The sequence below is a fragment of the Trachymyrmex septentrionalis genome, unplaced genomic scaffold (genome assembly GCF_001594115.1).
Source record: "Trachymyrmex septentrionalis isolate Tsep2-gDNA-1 unplaced genomic scaffold, Tsep1.0 scaffold16, whole genome shotgun sequence".
NCBI classification, from domain to species: Eukaryota; Metazoa; Arthropoda; class Insecta; order Hymenoptera; family Formicidae; genus Trachymyrmex; species Trachymyrmex septentrionalis.
In genome coordinates this window covers 2,222,897-2,241,918 of record NW_017304758.1, presented here as the reverse complement: position 1 = coordinate 2,241,918, position 19,022 = coordinate 2,222,897, and the positions used below count along the sequence as shown (strand labels likewise).

The 19,022-nt window shown below is 41.5% G+C and overlaps 1 protein-coding gene across 4 annotated transcripts in view; it reads right to left on the bottom strand.

Annotated features, from left to right (window-relative positions):
• LOC108746144 (ankyrin repeat domain-containing protein SOWAHB) overlaps positions 1-19,022 on the bottom strand; it is a 116,411-nt gene that overhangs the window by 83,842 nt on the left and 13,547 nt on the right. For all 4 annotated transcript variants that reach the window (XR_001939148.1, XM_018482716.1, XM_018482715.1 and 1 more), the window contains exons 5-6: positions 15,191-15,226; positions 14,816-14,920 (exon numbers count right to left, since the gene is read on the bottom strand). Coding sequence is in view for 3 of the 4 variants with exons in the window: in XM_018482716.1 (XP_018338218.1) it covers positions 14,816-14,920; positions 15,191-15,226 (141 nt within the window). In the remaining variant the exon portion in view is untranslated. The remainder of the gene's footprint in view (positions 1-14,815; positions 14,921-15,190; positions 15,227-19,022) is intronic.

The following is a 19,022-nucleotide window of genomic DNA, read 5'->3' as shown; positions in this document are numbered from 1 at the left end:
AGAGAGAGAGAGAGAGAGAGAGAGAGAGAGAGAGAGAGAGAGTACAGCTGCAAGTAATTCTGGGATACATACACGGAAAGAACGGTTTTGCTGAAGTTATCTAAAAATTTATCTAGATACAGATCTGAAAATTTTGTTGGACCATCAAAATAATTGTATAGGACGCTCAAACTGATTGTTGCCAAAATGTCAAAACGTTTGTAGTACTGCTTATCATGCTTGAGATTGCTAGGTAATTACTGAGATAAATCAAGAAAGTTATTTTCAGATCTATATCCAGATAAATTTTTTAATACTTCAGTAAAATTGTTCTTTCCGTGTATTAAAGATATTCATTTTTCATGAAATTGTCATGCAAAAATTGGAAAAATCTTTTGTAAGCGGACAGATTAACAGATGGATCGAGAGATTAGCTTTAAATGCGTGCAAAGGCATTAATATTTTTTTTTTCTTTTTTTCTTTCAATATATTTAAATGTAATTTACAAAAAACGACAATGTACAGCTTTAATAAATAGAAAGCCTTCATTATATGCAGAGGCAAAATATCGTGATCGATTCAAAATTGCATAGGAAACCGTTCGTTAACACGCGCGCCAATTATCCATACGATAGATACGATAAGTATCGCGACTGCAATTTGCTTTGTATTATTTGCAGTATTGTTTTCTCCAAAATCCCTTTCTCTCTCCCCCGCCTTTATCCCAATTACTCCATGCCCCCGGGGTAACCGATCTCCACCATTATCGGATGACACGGCCCGGCGCTTTTATGTTTAATTGATATTTTTCGTAACTCTCCCAAAATCCAATAAAGAAGCCCCGGCAAACAGATATAATTCCCGGCTCGACATCGCTCTCGTTAAAATATTTCTGATGGAAAATATCGCGTGCCGATCGATCGATTCAGATTTAAAAGCCCATTTGCCCGCTGAGGAACGAAAGCCTTCGATTAATTCGACGCGGAAGTTCCATTACAAATATTTTAGCACGGACCATCTCTTGAAACGTTTCCGTAACAATTAAAAATACCTTATTCTCGTGCTAAATGCATGTGGAGAAATTGTATAATATTGCTATATTCATTCTTTCATCGCTAAAGAAAGAACAGTTGTTAATTGGATGTAATAAACTCTCCGTTCTCTGCCTTCTCTCTCTGTTTCGTTTTCTCTCTGATTTATATTTTTCTCTTCTGTGCTGTTGCGTGTAAAAAAATTTGGAAACCAGATAACATCTAGAAAAAGCATAAAACCGTAGCCCACTTGAAATGAAACTGCTCGTCCCTTTTCTGTTTTCATGCCGAATAATGTTTCCCCCGCGCGCGAAAGAAAACTCGGATGCATTTTTTTCTATTCTCCCCTTCCGCTTCATTCTCGATTTATTGGAACGTGCTGTCCGGGGTTACAACCGAGCCCCACCGCGGCGCCGAAAATGTTCAGCAAAATTAAATGAACAATTCGTTACGGGAAGTAACGACCTTGCGCATCGCAATGGCCTCTCTTCTTTCTCCCTCGTGACCACAAACGGTGGAGAATTCGGTAACGCAACTATATTAATTAATCACTATTTATATATCCCCTGAGATATTAGCTTTTCTTAAATGCTATTGGCAGATTCAAGCGCGCGTATGTAATTATACAAATGGCTGTATCAAATATAAAAAAAAAGAATACACACGGAAAAGAATTTGTAGCATTTGAAACAAATCGGATCTTCTTCTCGGAAAGACAGGTATATTTTTCCGGGAAAGCTATAATTTCACAAATCGCTTGCAGTTGACATTTTGCGTAAACCGCCGAGAATATTTTGGAGAAATCGAAACCTATGGGAGGAGGAGACGCACGGTCAGAAAGGTTCAAAGAAAGATAGGATCTCGTCTTAACGATCGTTTAACGATGGCCGTGCGGTTCCTGAGTGGCGCCAGGTCTGCGTTTCGTTGCAACACAGTGAGCGCAATCCGAGGACAGGACAGGAAAGGACCAATAAATTTTCCGAAGTCAGTACAGAGCTATATATTCCAAGTGTTTTAACTCTAATGCGTCCGTGAAGCGAAAAAATATTAGCAGTAAATTTCCCGCAGGAACTGTTGCGCGCATTGCGGATTTTTTTTCACAGACCTTGTCGCGGCATTTTGAAAATTCTCTCTCATTAACGTCGGCATATATATTTTTATATATGTAGAATGATTTACTGAAAAAAAGCCGCAACGCTCCATACCGTCTGCCGTAAATGTGTGTGGTTTTGTAATGAAAAGTGCCTTAAAAATCGCCGTATTTTGTTCCAACTACAAATGATTACACAAATATATAACGCGCGACATTTTTTTAGAAAAAATTCAATAAAAGAAAGTTCAATAATTTTGAAATTTATCTATATATGTACAAAAATATATTAAAAATGATTTTATTACATCGTTATTATTTAATATTTTATAAATAATAAATTGAAAATGATATCTTTAGCATTTCATATAAAAAGAAGAAATTTATTTTTAAGATATTTAAAATATTTAACGCGACATTTTCGGAGAAGATTTGATAAAGAAAATCTGATATTTCTAGATCTGAATAAATACACATAAAAATAAATCAAGAGTCGTATTTGAAATACATATTTCATATATGATATGTAAAAAATCATATTTTAAGCCATACCATGCAAAAACCATAAAACTATAAATTACGCCATTAAATACGGCACGTATTTTTAAAGATAATTCTAAATTAGGCTTGGTATAACTTGTACACTGGGTACGATAATTCGCTTCTTCTAGTAGATACTATGTTGGCGTCATTTACAAATTAATAACAGACAAGACTACGGTAAGATTTATGACGGCGTCGCCACGTTTTCGACCCTTGAGATGTAAATCCGTTCGTAACGACGCAAAAAAAGAGAGCGGATTCATTATTCATATCTAGCAGTGTATATCGTGAAATACTGTGCGTTCGTACCTGCGTGAATGTTTCCCTTCGGAAGCCGGAGAAGCGGAAGAGGGCGAGTCAAGTCGGAGCAAAACGGGAGAAATGGTTCGAGACAGGCTGGGGCTGTAGCCAGCTCGTTAAGGTAAGACAACCGAACCGATAGCGATCGGCTAATCTTCGCCGAGTTCGCTCAGGTCGCGTTTTTCTGTATTTTCGAGAAAGAGACAAACGTGAGTAGACTATTTGTTTTCTTCGAGGTAGCGAGGTACATCAGAGCAATTATAAGAACTCATCGAAACCTGCTGTGCAACTAATTAATATTTTCTACATGAAATAAATATAATACCTTTACAGTTTGAAAAAATTTTTTACATTAAACAGTGTCATTCTTAAGAAAAATATACATGATGAAACAGCACTTGCTTCTGAATTATATTAATTTAAAAAATTATGAAATATTTCTCAGCTATTAGTATTAACTTTCTGCAATTTAAGTCTTTTTTGGCACAAGCGAAATTTCACTCGTAAGTTTCTCCAAAATAAAAGAAAGCAAAGTCCAGTTTCCTTTTCTAAAATATCTTAAAACCTATTTGATAATGTAATAAAAATGTTCAAGAGTAACTCTAAATTTTTCCACATTTTTTTGAAAGCTTAGAACAGTAAAAGAGAGACAGATTGTGCAAACGCAGGGAGCAAAAATGTGATTGCAAACGGAGAGCTAGGAAATTGAAAAAAGTTAGAAAATAGCGTTAAGCAATAACTGTCAAGTGCAATACAAATAAAGTACAATAAAAGAGTTAGGAACATCCTCCACACAGCTAAGATAGATCTGTTTATATTCGTGACGTCGAATATCAGGCGATCAACGCCAATGGCCGTCGTTAACGCCAAGTCGAAGAGATAACGCAGGTAGACGAGGAAACAAACGAGAGAGGATTAAGAGGGTGCCGTTTAATTTGAGGGTTCGCTTTCATAACAGCGATCCCGAAGGAAGCGTCCGGTCTGTGTGGGAGGAGTCGGAGTTCGCGGAGCTGTCGACTTGGTGCGAATGCCCAACACGTATGCGTGTACGTATATACATATATATATGAATATAATAGCCGAGGCGACGGACCACGAGCGCGGTCGTTAACGAGCATTCGTAGCCGCATTAAAACGAAACCTGGATCCTTATCTGTGCAGCGTGACACGATACGCGCGGCTCATACTCTCCCCCTCTACATATACAGTGTGTCCCGGGGTACACGCACCTTCTCTCGACTCTAGATTCTCGCGTGAGGTTTTCCATCGTCCTCGAGCCGATTTTTCCATCACCCCTCGCAATTTTTATATATTAGATTAACGCGATCTCTAATTATTAAAATTACTGTTCTCTCGACAAAGTCTATTCAAGATTAAGATAAAAAATATAATTTTTTTTTCTTTCTTCATTCATTTACATTTTTTTCTGGCTGAACAAGCCAGATAAAACTATGCTACAAGTGTTAATTTCTATTAGCTTATATTAAGATTCATTCGCTTTGGCATTAAAATGAACGATGTTCTCTATGAATATGACGTCTAATGTTTGCACGTGGCCTTGGAGAGAAAGTGCGCGATGCGTAGAACACCCAGTATAGGAAACGACGTGGTCGTCGTCGTGTAATTAGAGCCTAAACTCGATTTAGCTTAGCGACACACCGGTGTACACAGCGTTCCGAAGCACGCCGCTACAAATGACAAAAACCGCCGACCCTGACACTGAAATATCAACGACGTCTCACGAATTCATCAGATCGTGCCGCCGCCACGACTCCCCCACACGTCGGCAAAACGCAGACTGTAACCCATCGCCGTGGAAAGGAAAAAGAAGTACAATGGAAAAAAAAAAGGAAAAAAGTAGCTAAATGCGTAGGAAGATGTAAAGAAGTCCCACAATAAGTCTGCAACTTATGTGCTGCGGACTTGAACCTCGAGAATTCGCGGCAAAGCAACAATATCAAAGAGAAGCTAGAGTTAGCTACGAAGAGCTAAATTTGTAATACCGATGACAAAATACGTTTGTATGCATGGAAGAAAAAAACAATTTTGCTAAGGTTATCTAAAAATTTGAAACATACAATCATCAAAGGATGATCGATATTCAAAAATTCAAAGGAAAAACATTTGAAAGGCAAATGAGAGTCAAGAAAGAAAGAGAGTGAAGTGCAAAGTATAAAAATTTAATTAGTACAGATCTAAAGATAATTTTATTGAACCATCAAAATAATTACGCAGGAATCTCAAGCATATTAAATAATGCTACAAAATGTTTTCATGTTCTGGCAACCAGTTTGTGGATATTGTACATAATTATTTTGATGGTCCAACAGAATTATTTTCAGATTCTTATCCTTTAAAATTTTTAAATACTTCACAAATACCGTCCTTTATATGGAATTCCACTAAGAAAGAAGAAATTTAGAATGATTCACAGGCAATGAAAATGATGAGGTCAAACGTAAAGTCATCACGTTGGATTTGACAGGATGAGGTCGGAGGTCGACAGATTTCGACAGGGCGCCTCGCATCCCCGATCGGCGTGAACGTCGGTTTGCGGCGCGGCCGGTCAGCTCAGACGGGCGTAGCGTGTACATACTACAAACAATGGCTTTGTTTCCACGCGCAAAACGTGATACAACTGTAAAGTAACAAATATCTCGGCGTAGATCGACACGCGATCCATCCGACGTTTAGAGCAGGTTCTCATACAGGGAGGCACATGCGTGCATAGTATCTGCGTGCGTGCGTGCGTGCGTGTGTGTGTGTGTGTATATGCATGTGCGCGCACGTACATATATATTGCGCGTTTATAGAAACGCCAGGGGCTTCTCTCTTCTCTTAGCGACTGTCATTATATGCGGGTTGTCTGCCTCTAGCAACGCCGTGGCTCTTTACGAATTCAAAGCGGGGAGGAAAAGAGAAAAAGAGAGCAAAGGTTTCAGAGAAAGGGACAACGAGACCTGTATTAAGTATTTAGTTACGCGAGGAATCTCCATAATGAGCTCCGCTTACTAATTGCACGACGTTCAAGCATGTACCTATACGAGCGCGCGTGTAGATGTGTGTGTGTGTGTGTGTGTGTGTGTGTGTGTGTGTGTGTGTGTGTTCGGTATTGCTATGATCTCTTCCATCGTGTACAACGCGGTCGATTCGAAAGTGGCGCGGCGCCATTACAGGGGCCTCCGATTTTCATGCAGATTAATTCTAGGCAAGATTCCAAATTCAATGAGGTGCCAGCAGCGAATCCAACGGCTAATGATTCCACGTTTTGATCACTTATGCATCGGCGATGATGCATGGGCTCGTAACGAAATCAAAGTCGGAGCGCGTTTATATTCTCGCAATGCACCTGTGATGTATGTAGCGATAAAACGCTTACACGTATAAATGCTGTTTAATTATACGTGTGTGTGTGTGTGTGTGTGTGTGTGTGTGTGTGTGTATATATATATATATATATATACTCTTCTTTAAATATACACTACTCATATATAGCACACCATTAATCATACACGCTGCATTAAACCTGTGTCATTACACCGTGTATCAGATAGACATTCTTTGTACTGTAATGCAACTATATATATATAAAGAGTTTACGTTTATTAGATTACACCTGTTCATAGACCCCATAAAATGATAGAGATATGCGTAATAATAAAAGTGTCGGATAAGAATCTTTATACTTTTTCTTCTTTAAATATCTATGATCTTGGGGTATAAAAACGTTCCTGATACGACATGACGATGTAACACGTGGGAATAAAAAAAAATTAATCGTTTGCTCACGGTGGTCATAATCCGCCAAGATAAATAACGTTAATGACATGAAATAAATGATATATTCTCCAGTAATGAAAAAGTGGCCGTAATAAACCGAGTGGTAGAAGCGCAGTCGTCGAAGACAAATCATCGTCCTCGTCGTCACGAATCCGTGGAAGAACTTGAATTCCAAACGGAAAAGGCGTACCGGATGTTTGGGCTCGCCACTTTAAGGACATGTGGCTGGACAGATAGCCATCGGTCTTGAAGCTAATTAGCGACGCGCAGTGCGAACAAGCAGGACAGCCGGGATACTCGACGCACCAAGAAGAGAGAGTGTGCGGATATATAACACGAAAGAAGCGCGGTGTATCCCCCCGGTGAACGCCCTTGCTGTCTTTCTCCTCCTCTCACCTCGTCCTCTTTTACTCTTTGGACGCGCCGGGCACCACCGGGCTGCCCGCGCTGGGCACGATCGACGAGCGCACGTCACGAACGATTTCGCGGGTAGATACCGTCGGCCGACGGTTTCGTCGTTCCTCGTTATTACGCGCATAATTTCTCGGAACCTCGCTCAAGGCGCAGCAAAATTATGCGCGAATGCGGATCACAGCCCTGCCGTGCGTGCCGGGGCCCCGACACGAGTATACGCGTTACAATGTATCGGTACACCTGTACTATGACATTAATCACGTGGTACGGGACATTCCTGTCACGATGTATACCAGACATTATTCGCGCGCGAGCGAGGCGAAACGGAAAGGCGCCGGGATTATTCGAGAAATATTTAAATTAGACTCGCTTATCGCGTGTCGGCTTATATACCTCGTCTCCGATTCCCGTTTGCTAGAGAGAACGCCGAGGAGGATCCAGCGATCGTGCGATCGTACCCTTATCGGCGATACGAGCGATATTAATATTGGCGTATCGGCTGCATCAATCCACTCACATTCACCAGTCAGAACGAGTCGTACTTGCGACACTTCTTATCGGGACATCGGAGAGACCAGTGATGATGGGAAGTGAGTCTTATAATCAGTGACAGCCAAAAACAATTACAGCGACACACCTCTGTGAGTTATTCTCGTAGATATAAAAGGTGCAAATAAAGTTTCATCTTCCTTTAAAAAGATAAAATGACGATCAAATATATACTCGTATATAGTATATATATATATATCCGAATAGATATCATTACAAATTTTCAAAGAAAGAAAGAAAGAAATACATACTTAGAAAGAACGATTTTGCTGAAGTATCTAAAAAGCTAGGCACAGATTTAAAAATAACTTTGACGGTTAACATAATTACGTAGAAATCTCAAGCATGGTAAGCAATGTTACAAAAAGTTTTGATACTCTAGCAGTTTGAACGTCCCACATAATTAATTTGATGATCTAACAAAATTATTTTTAAATCTGTATCCAATCAAAAATAAATCTTTAGATGTTTCGATAAAACTGTTCTTCCCATATAAGTCGCTGTAAAAGTTTTGCAATAAGTAATATTTATTAGAAGAAACTGATAGATATTTGTGGCATTATATATAGATAAAATGTAGAAAAGTACACGAGAAGAGGAGCAAGCCATAATTTTGTGTTTAGCACAAATAAAAATATTCCAGCTTCGTTCACATCGCTATAATTCAATGCTTGCTGTTTTCTCGCGATTGTATTGCGCACAAAATAACTTGCTCCTTTCCCACCTATTTTTTTACGTTTTACAAATATCCCCGCTTCTTCCAATAAATATCGCAAAACTTTCATACAAGCGATCTATGAATATGTAATTTACTAATTTTGTGATTCTCGTTTTTTTTTTTCGAAGAAAGGTACAAATGGCGGAAACAATCACGAAAACTGATTGAATCGGTGGAGAATAGCAGACAAACAAAGCGGTCGATCTGTACCACGGGGCGAAGAATAAAACTCTAGAGGGGTCCCGTATGCTGAAAGGAGAACAAGCGAAGAACAGAGACTCGTAAAAAGGGTACTATGCAAGACGATCCCATGTCGCGATGACGACGCCCTGGCGCCCTGATCCCCGACACCTTCGAATGCGCCCCATAAAACCTATTCTCGGCTGAAATATCTCGGACCGGCTGCCGCTTGACTTTTTTACCTGCGCGGATCGAGAGAAGATTCGAGCTCCTGCAGTTGTAACATTGCGCGCGATAACTTCCCGATGCGATTCCAAGACTGTTACAAACGAGATTCAATTATCGAAATCGTAAATTCGCATCGATACATCGCACATCAAAATGTAACACTAATGCAACAACCTCGCAAAGAGAACGTTTCAATATTACAATCTGATAAGTCCAAAGTGTATTCACCGGGGGAGATCTCGCCGGAGGTAATGTTTCAGTATCATCTAATGATCCTTAATCATTCTAAAGCCATCTTTGACACACGCGAGATAAATTTAATAGTAACCATTAAACAAGCGAACGGGAATATATCTCAGGCAAGTACATTCTACACTTCAAAGCACGCACGACCCATAGAGAGGCGGGACAGGTCGTTTGGTGAGTCGTCGCGAGAAATAAATGATCTCCGCGGGTCGAATCCGAGTTGCGGATGAAGGTGCAATCGTCCCATCTTCCTGCCTCGCCGGACTTGCAGCAACTTTACCAAGCGTTCGTTCACACAGAAATACATCGAATAATAAGAATGCCATTAAAAAATTAAATGAGGCCCCTATAAATACGCGCCAAGAGAATGGCAAGAATGGCGCCGGGAAAAAGAGCAGAGAACGAGAAGAAAAAAAAAAGACTGTGCGAAACGTGCGGAGCAAAGGGAGGCGGAAGAAGGAACGGTTAATTTGTTGTGCATCAGCAGCACCGGCAGCTACGAAGACAAGCTACAGAGAGAGAGAGAGAGAGAGAGAGAGAGAGAGAGAGAGAGAGAGAGAGAGAGAGGGGTACTGGGGCCATACTAAGAAAATAACTAGAGATAATTACGCGCATAAATCAGAGTGTTAATATTCGGGGGCGTAGGTAGGAGGCGCAGGTAGATATATTCGCCTATAGGTAGGCAGGACCCGTGGATATATACGGGAGGAAAAGAAGAAAGGGGAAGAGAGGAAGGTCGAACGAGAGGAGACAGTGAGAGACGGAGAGGGTAAGAGCGGAATAATGCCAACTTCGGATCGGTAGATCATTCGTGGCCGTTGGATACGCCTCCTTGTTAGTCTGGGTTTACTTAGTCCTTCGACGCTCCTACGATGTGCGTTACGCCCGCTAATAGCCCACCGGTAACGAACTACCGTCGACCTTTTTTGAGGACCTTTTAAGCGAAAACGCGTTTCTCTCCTCTCGCGCTGCCTCTTATCGATCATGGCCGTCATCGCGAGAAAGGATCGCCCCGTGGAGTCGCCTCTGAAAGCGAATTCCTTCCCACGTTTGCCGCGCTGCCCCAACGAAAGGATATGCGCCACTTAAAGAGCAGTCCTCAGGGCGATATTCGTAATTTATCGGACGCAAATGGAAGAACTTCGCACTGGTAATTCGCTCGGGTAGTCCATACGCGCGAATTATTTCCAGCTGTCGTCGTGATTCCCGTGCATAATCGCTTGTCGTTCGACATGTTCTCGACATGTTCGTGCGGTATCGAAATTTTTCTCGACCGATGAGGGATACGCAACAGTGGCGAGGCAAAACAAAACAGGGAAGAAAAAAAAGAGAAAGGGTGCACAGTGGCGTTGAAACACTCATAACAGGTGGACCGATACTCGGCACGAAGATACATCTTCGAGGTGGGCGGTCCCACACTCCTTAAATCAGCCCGCAGCCACCATAACATTAAGCCCACCTCCTCTCTCACGGCACGTCTCATCTCCCGCCGTTTATTTGTTTGCTTAGAGCAAGTAATTAGAATCCGATACAAATGGTTATTATTTATCGGCACGGAGAGGCAAGCAGAATCGACGAGAGCCCCGGTGTACGAATGCACAGAACGGACGAACGAGGTATACCTCCTGATTGCCTGGCGTTATTAAACCGGGAGATACCACGAGATAAATACACGGAGGCCAAACACCGGCCACTATATAATGTTACCGGCGATCCTCACTAACAGCTTTCATTCGCGAGCGACGCAGAACTCAATTATTATAGCGATGTCCTCCGCAAACGCGTTATTAATAATTCGTTGCGTTTTATAAATATCTAACATTATTTCATAAAATTGGAATACTTCTTCAACTTTATCTAACTTATTGGTATTTTTAGATATTTAAAATTGATCTTTCGAAAAAAAATAAGTACAAGATAAGGTAAATGCAAGTTATCACAAACATTATCGGCGATAGTTGCAGCTGTCGAAGCATAGAAGCGGGTTCATGGAAATAAATGTAATGAGATTCCTAATCGAACAGGGGCCAACCGCGCGTCACGTCAGACCGATGCACCCGTCCTGCATTTCGAAGGAACACACCGCGCGACTCACAGAGGCGAATCTATCGCGATGCCAGGCGCGTCCGTTAATAAAATATAATGGGCACAGAGTGCCCTCTCTTCGACGACGACGATGTACACCTGACCCACAGAATACAATAGCCGTCTACATCGTTTGGGCGCGATTCACGTACGTGTGTATGGACAGACCTCTCTAATGGCTTTTGTGTAAGTAAAAGAAGATATACGCTGTGTCTATCATGAAAATCATAGTAGGTAAATCATAGATAACAATGAAAGATATAAGATACTGATACGAATATTTATTCTCTGTTCTCCTTTATTTCAAAGCACAACAATTCGTACGTCTAATGTCCATTTCCATTAATGATTAATAACTTTAATGTCAATCCAACTTACTCTTAATCTCTCCCTCTAGTTTTGAGAATTAGAAAAAGATAAAAAGAAAATTGAACTGAGATTAATCTAGTTGATAGAAACGAACATAAGTCTTATCAATTGTTATAGTTTGAATTTCTTTTCGGGATTACAATTATCAGCCGTTATTAATTGCACTAATAAAAATTCTAGCGGATGAAATCGTTAGTCAAATATCAAATAATCACCCGATTTATTTATTCCAACGAAGGCTCCATAGGGGATGGAGATACGCCGGGAGTAACGTTGATTAGCTCCGCTGTTGATTTAATTACCGGGAGAGTAATTGGCATGCCTACTGACGATCCCCTGCCCTTTCCCTCTCAACGCAGACACTCCCTGTCGCTTACTTCACTCGCTCTCCAGCACCCTATCGCCTCACACCCTCTCTCAAACTGTTGCATATTCATCGATGATAGATTATTATATGTCTACGTGTCAAAGACTCGCAACCAGGAACAATTGATCTTGGACAATACCCACTCAATACATATAACATATTTTAGATAAAAATTTATGTGATCAACGTGATAATTGACAAACGTTCGCTTTATGTTGACCAAAATCGATCATAAGTTTCCTCGAAATTCAAAAAATTGCCGGTGCTCGAGTTTGTTTGTTTTTTTGCCTCTCGCTTTTCAAGTATCGTAAATTGGTTCGTTCGCCTGGTTTATCGTACGTGTTTCGTGGAGAATATACGCAAATGGAAAAAAAAAAAAAAAAAAAAAAAAAAAACAGCCAGAAAAACAAACAACGACAGAGCAGTTCGTTGCCAATTTCCGCGAGTCCGAGACACGTCGTAAAAAGGGCACCGCGGACGGTTAGGTTCGTACGGTAGCGGTTATAGGCGAACGTATATCGCGGCGATGTTATCCGCAAACACGCGGGTTCGACCAATTTATCCCAAGGGATGAGGCAGACGTGGCACGGCGGTGGTGGGTGTGGGGCAACCTTGTCCAGCGGAATGAATTCAGCACGCAGCCCCTGTGCGGTCGAGCTACCTCTACCCCTTTTGCCAACCATCTCCAACCACCGTGCTCCCCACCTTTCGACCATTTCACCCTCTCATCCGTCCCTTCCTCTTTTTCGTCCATCCGATAGCGCGCGCGTGTTAAGGTAGATTCAGAATGTCCAAATAGAGAACCGATAGAAACGAGTAATAAAGGAAACAACATTAGCTATGAGTTTTAATACAGAATTACTGAAGTAAATCAATATATAATTGAAGTTGTAAAGCACTAAAAATTAATTCCCGATTAATTCTTGAAAATATTATTCTATTAATTTTTTTCATATATCAGAAGATCGCGGTTAATTATCAATAACGTAGAACGTATTTTATCAGCTACATATAATACTTCTTAGACTATTTTAATGTCGGCAGTAACTCCACTGAAGGAGCAACTCCATGTTACATCCATGGCGGTCAAACCACTTGACAGGCGACGATTTATAATCGATACAAGTGGTGTGAATAGCCCTTAACCTGCTACCATCCGCCACTCCTGATCCGCTCCACATATCGCTAGCGTGGTATACAACAACCGCCTGATTGCCACGGGGGTTCTTAGATTTATTGACCTGTCAATGGCGGCGCGCGAAAACGGCGAATTTACAACGCCGCAGGTGTTAAGTTCTGCCGTGCGTGTAATAACGGCCTGATCCCCCGGCCTACGGTAAGCCACACCGTAATTATATTTCCGAACCTCCCGCTCGCTACCTTTGTCATTATCACCCGAAGTGGCGTAGCCGTAATTCAATGAGATCCATCGCGCGATCGCGCGTGTATACGTGAACGATAAAGGTCCAACGCGCGAATCTAGGAAATGTTAGCATGCAATGCAGCCACCGCAATGTGTGTGCATCAGGGTTGGCAAATTTAGCGCTGCAAAAGGTTTCTTACATATCCTACGTATAAAACGTATAATACCGTATAAAATGTATTATATACGTTAAAATTCTAACACTTCAAATGAAATACGACACAGTGAGTATTGCAATTAGGCCATTAGATCAGTTAATATTCACCTTAAAAAGTTGCCTTTTTGATTTATATACCTTCTTATACTTGTTATATTTTCACTATAAAGGTCCAGCAAGTGCGGCCTTTATAGTGGTATATGGTATACTATGCATAATTTCATTATTTCATGTGCGACAGCTACGACAGGCAGCTTTAAATTCACGAAAATAATAAGCGTTCAAACTCTAAAGTATTATTTATTGAAAGCGTTTCAAAAATAATATTCAAAATTGATAAAATAAGTAAATCAAACTATAGCCTATCTAAATACATTGTTAACTATTGTTAGGTAGATTTCCTAACAATCGTTAGGTTATTTCCTAACTATTGTTAGAAAATCTGTCACATCGCTGAGTATACACTGTTTAGTATACTCTGCTTAATATACCGATACACCTACTTATTTTATAGTTTTATTTTTATTTAGTGGAATGTAGTTTGTGATTGATAGTGCTAAGTGCAAACAGTGCCATTTTACTAGATGGTTGAAACCTGCGATGTGTTATACACATATTTCATCCATATATGAAACCACGTATAATACGTTGAGTTTGATACATGTCCAACCCTGATGTATATATGTATGTATGTGTCTACGTGTACCGCGTGTCTTATTTACATTTTTTATACACAATGTTCCGACACTATTGCGTTTATTTTCTGTGTGTACACTGGAAAGAATCTTACATTGATTGAAAATGGACAAATTAAAATTTTTTAATTGAATCTACTAAAATTCTAATTGAAATAACCAAAATTCTGATTGATCAGAATTTTTTGTTTCGTTCATATTTTACCAAAAATTTTCCTCAGTGAAGTTATTACAGTTCCTTACAAACTTACAAAGCAAAATTAACGCAAATTCTGAAAAAGACAGTACAATCATTCTGAAACTATACTTGTGCGCAAAATAAATAAAGCAGCACACAACAAAATATTTTGTTGCTTCAGCTAGAATTATAGCTGTTTTTTGTATCTGACAGAAAATTATGTACAGAATTTATAGCACAAATCTAAATTCTCTGTCATCTGTATGATTGGATGCAATACATATTCAATATCGTAGAAATCACTTGTTAGAAATTTATCTATTTTAGAGCTACTTTTTATACTTAGATAATTTTCGCTATAACTATAAAGATCACTTTTTTGAGTGAGTGTCAGTTGCGTAGAATGCTAACGATATGATTTATAACTTATAAATCTCGCGCGTGGCAGAATAAAATGATACATGTTTACATAGTTTATCCTACCTTGAGCCTGGTGAGACGAGGTTCCTCCGCTGCAAGCTTCGCCAGCGCTTGATAGTCCCCCTGCGATGCTCTGACCAGCCACTCCCGCGATTTTCCATCCAGTTGCTTCGGGAAAGCATCGATCGTGGTGATTATTAGCGATTAATGGGTGCGAGGGATCGCCGGGATCGATCAGCAGCACGCGGAAGATCGAGCGGGCCGTTCGATCGAGAGCGGGCGAATTTTAATTAAGATCCCCGGCCACGATCTGGCGTGCATTTATCAGGGACCGACGATGCACGTCCGACCAGGGAAGAGAATTACGGCCCGTGCTGCGTCGCTCTCGTCGGATTGGCGCGCGCAATAATCGCGATCTGCGGTGGGTGATGAACTTACCGAGGCAACGGAAGCGCTGTCATCCTCGTCGGCGCCCTGCGGAGAAAAGAAGAGAGGAAAGAGGGGGTTAGAGTTGATCCCTTGAAAAATCAACATTACGCGCCACGTCACGCGGACGCTCACGGGGCACGCAGCGGCAGGGAACCGGTCCGCTGTATATGGCGTTGGCGTTGGTGCAAAAAGAGAGAGAGAGAGAGAGAGAGAGAGAGAGAGAGAGAGAGAGAGAGAGAGAGGGGGGAGGGAAAGTACACTCTCGCTATACCGCGTGCGTGCCACGATGGCGAACACACGAAGTGGCATGGGGACGACAGGGGGAAGAAAATGCGTGAGCGCAGCGGGAGGCCACCGAGCACGGGACGCGCGCTACGGCCATCAGATTGATATACGGATCCAATAATTGATTCTCCGGCGCAAGGTCTTGGGAGGCTGGCTGGGCCGCACGCACTTACGCAACCCCCCCCGGTCGTCGCCCGTCGTCCAAGAACAGACGTCCCATTTCGGAAACTGCCGTTCCCCGGACGGACGGCTTGGCAAACGCACGAACGATTCACGATCGCGATTATCGATAGGGCATAAAAGCACTTAAGATGTACTTTCGATAAAATTCCTGTCGCGCACGGTGCCTCGTATCGCTTACAAAATTCTGCTTTTAACAGAGAATCCACGCACTATATGATTACGTAATTTTATTTGTACTTTCATATTCACATTCTGCCGCCGCGATAAATCTTAATCTTAATAATATCCTTAACAGATCTTGATAACATCCTTAAATCACACATACAAATACGTGAATAAATCTTTTAACGAAAAACTCGTCGTTTAATCGCGCTCGTATACAGCGCCGATCGCCGTGTAGCGTTCCACGTTATACTTACGACGGTATATGCACGTGGTACGGTAGGATGACGCGACGAAGGTGGTGGCGGTGGAGGAAGGAGGAGGGTGAGGGTTCTCTCCTGATCTCAGGAACGCTAAACGACTACTCATCCCTGTTAAACTGTTTGTATTTTCACTCGTCACGGCCACGTCGGTTGTTCGAGGTGCTCATATCGACACTCGACCCCGAATCAATCGTGACTCTTCATAAATTACTTCCACAGACCGGCGGGAGATGCGCGTTTGCACTTCGGCCGAGTCATCATTAGCCGGCCGTGATATATCTTTATCCATCGACATCGCGCGTGTCCTTAAGTGAAATCACGACTCGAAGGAACACGCGCCTAGATAGAAGCGAGACGAGTATATCTAACGTTTCGACATTAATCCAATTCTCCCTCTTGCCAAAAAGAAGAACACTCTCGTGTTGCGCGAGAGAATGTTCTGATTTTGAAGAGCGGAGCGGAATCCTCTTCCGGAAAGCTCGTCGCCTAGGAATCAGTCTCGGAATGATAACCACTGACCCCCCGTCGCGTCAGGTGGTGCATCGAGGTGCGTTCCCAGCTTTCGTGCACTACGTGTGCTCTCGCAAACACGTTTGTACGCGTGCGAATGCACAGATGCATGCTGATAGGACGGACTTTGTTATATGCATGTATCACAGAGGCCATGCTTCATCGGCGATGCAACAATTGTACTTGCGATAAAAAGACATTATTGCTTGTGGCGGCGGTGAACAGATGCGACCGAATTAATTTTTCATTTAATTCTTTCAGTTACAACACACGACTGTCTTATTATTATTAATAATAAGTATACACCTGAATGACGTACGCTTTCTTATCTTCCTTACGCGGAATATATAAGTGCACTTAAAAAAAAAAAAAGAAAAAAAAACTGCCTTTAATTATTAAAGCGGTATATAAGAATGCGTAATAATTCAATTCTCTGGGAAAAATTCTTCCTCATATATTACGAGATTAATATGCAAATTGTCGCAGAATTATGCAAGCAGCGAAGAACAAGAGGACTCATCGGCATTTCATCGAGAACCAAAGAGATTTCGAAGAGAGAAACTCGGAAGAATTTCGATCTCGATATTGAGAATCACGGACTACTCACGTGTAGTATTTCGCTGTTCGAGTCGCGTGCATCGCTGATTGATTTTTAAATGATCGTGCGATACAACCCGACCGATTTTCGATGAGATTTGGGGGCAAGGGACACTTGTTCTCTCGTATCTCAAACCTGAAAGTATGTAAATATTCTCATCCCTTCATAGCGCGAGATCTCCGTGAACGATCAGACAAACGAAGCCAGTCAGCGATGGTACAGTCACAACGTGCCATGAGCTATAACGGCGTGATTATCAGATAAGCTTATAAGACCCGAGTAATCGTAATAGCATCGCAATGGCGATTTCTCTGGCTCCGTCGCGATCGATGAAGGAAGATGGGGAAGCGACGAATAAACGAAGATGAGAGAGGAGAAATGAGTCGTCCCTCTGTTCCTCATCGGCGAGTCATTGTTCCGTCGTAATTAATATTTTAATTGAGATCAGCGGGAATTAATTAACACAACAGCCTGTTAAGGTCGTTCGCCTGAACCGATCAATCGCGATCGTGACGCACTTGTCAGGATCAAGATTTAATTCGTCTTCTTATTCATAATATCTCTATCGGGCGAACAAGACGTTATAAGCTTGATAAAGGTATAATTCACGAAAAGGAAATAATCGTGAGTAAATTGATTACCAGCAGCAAATGTTATTTCAAGAGGAAAGCAAGGATCCATTAACTCTACTCGAGTGGGTTTTTTTTATGTAATTATTCGCGTAGAATTCTGACACCCCAATATTATAACCCAATTTTTATTGTTCTTTTTGATGATTTATAATTAAATAAAGATACATTCTTTAGATAAAGGTAAGTGAAAAGAAGGTTTTTGTTAATTATACACACAATTCGCGCTACGTATAGATATAAAAATAATGTTGTTTGAAACATAAAAATAATTATGTAGAAAAAAACTGATTGTTATGATGTTAAAACGTTTACAGCGTTGCCATCGACACTTAAGCGTTCTACGTTCTGAAAATATATTTTGACGGGCCAAATTAAATTATTTTCAGATCTGAATCTAGTTAAATTTTGAGACACTTCAACAAAATTTGATTCTTTTCGTGTAAATAGCACTTAGCGAATGTATAAGATCGAGGTATCTTGCATATCCCAAGTGAATAATGAAGTATTGATTCATCCGTTATGAATATAACAAATCTATATTCAGAACTATCCTTACGTGTTTAATGACAATTCGAATAGCTAAATATCCTATCGTAATAGCGAACATACGCAAATGGATGCTCGTACATCACATTCGTAATCGGATAAAAAGCTAACGACGCGACGCATACAAGCCGCATAATCAGTTAGGATGTGATCCTAGTACGAGCGAGCGGCGAACCGAGTATCATAGAAATGGATACAAAGGGGCCATCAGCAGCCACGGTAACGAGCCAGCCGACCTACCCACCCCATCGTATCCCCCATTGTTATCGCTCTTCGTGGCGCATCAGCGCCAACTCAAAAACACGCTCTCCCGGCAGTTAAGCCGTGCACATTCGCGCGTCTAATTCCGCGAATGTGGCCAGCGGCAGGTACTCAACTACTCAGCAGGCATGCACGTGCTTACTCGTGCCCTCCTGTCTCTCTTTCTCTCTGTCTCTCTTTTACGGCTTTCCGCGTCTCTCCCATGTCTCAAACAATAAAAGGAATACACGGTGTAAAGCAGATAGCGAACGCGCGCGCGCGCGCTTGCTCTCTTCAGGGTGGAAACGTTTTAATAAGCAGACGTGCGTTGGCCTCTCCGAGGGGGCGTATAAATATATTCGGTTGCTCTAGCGTGCTTTCGCATTGCGAAAGAGTAAGAGACGTGAGGGACGGAGTGGTAT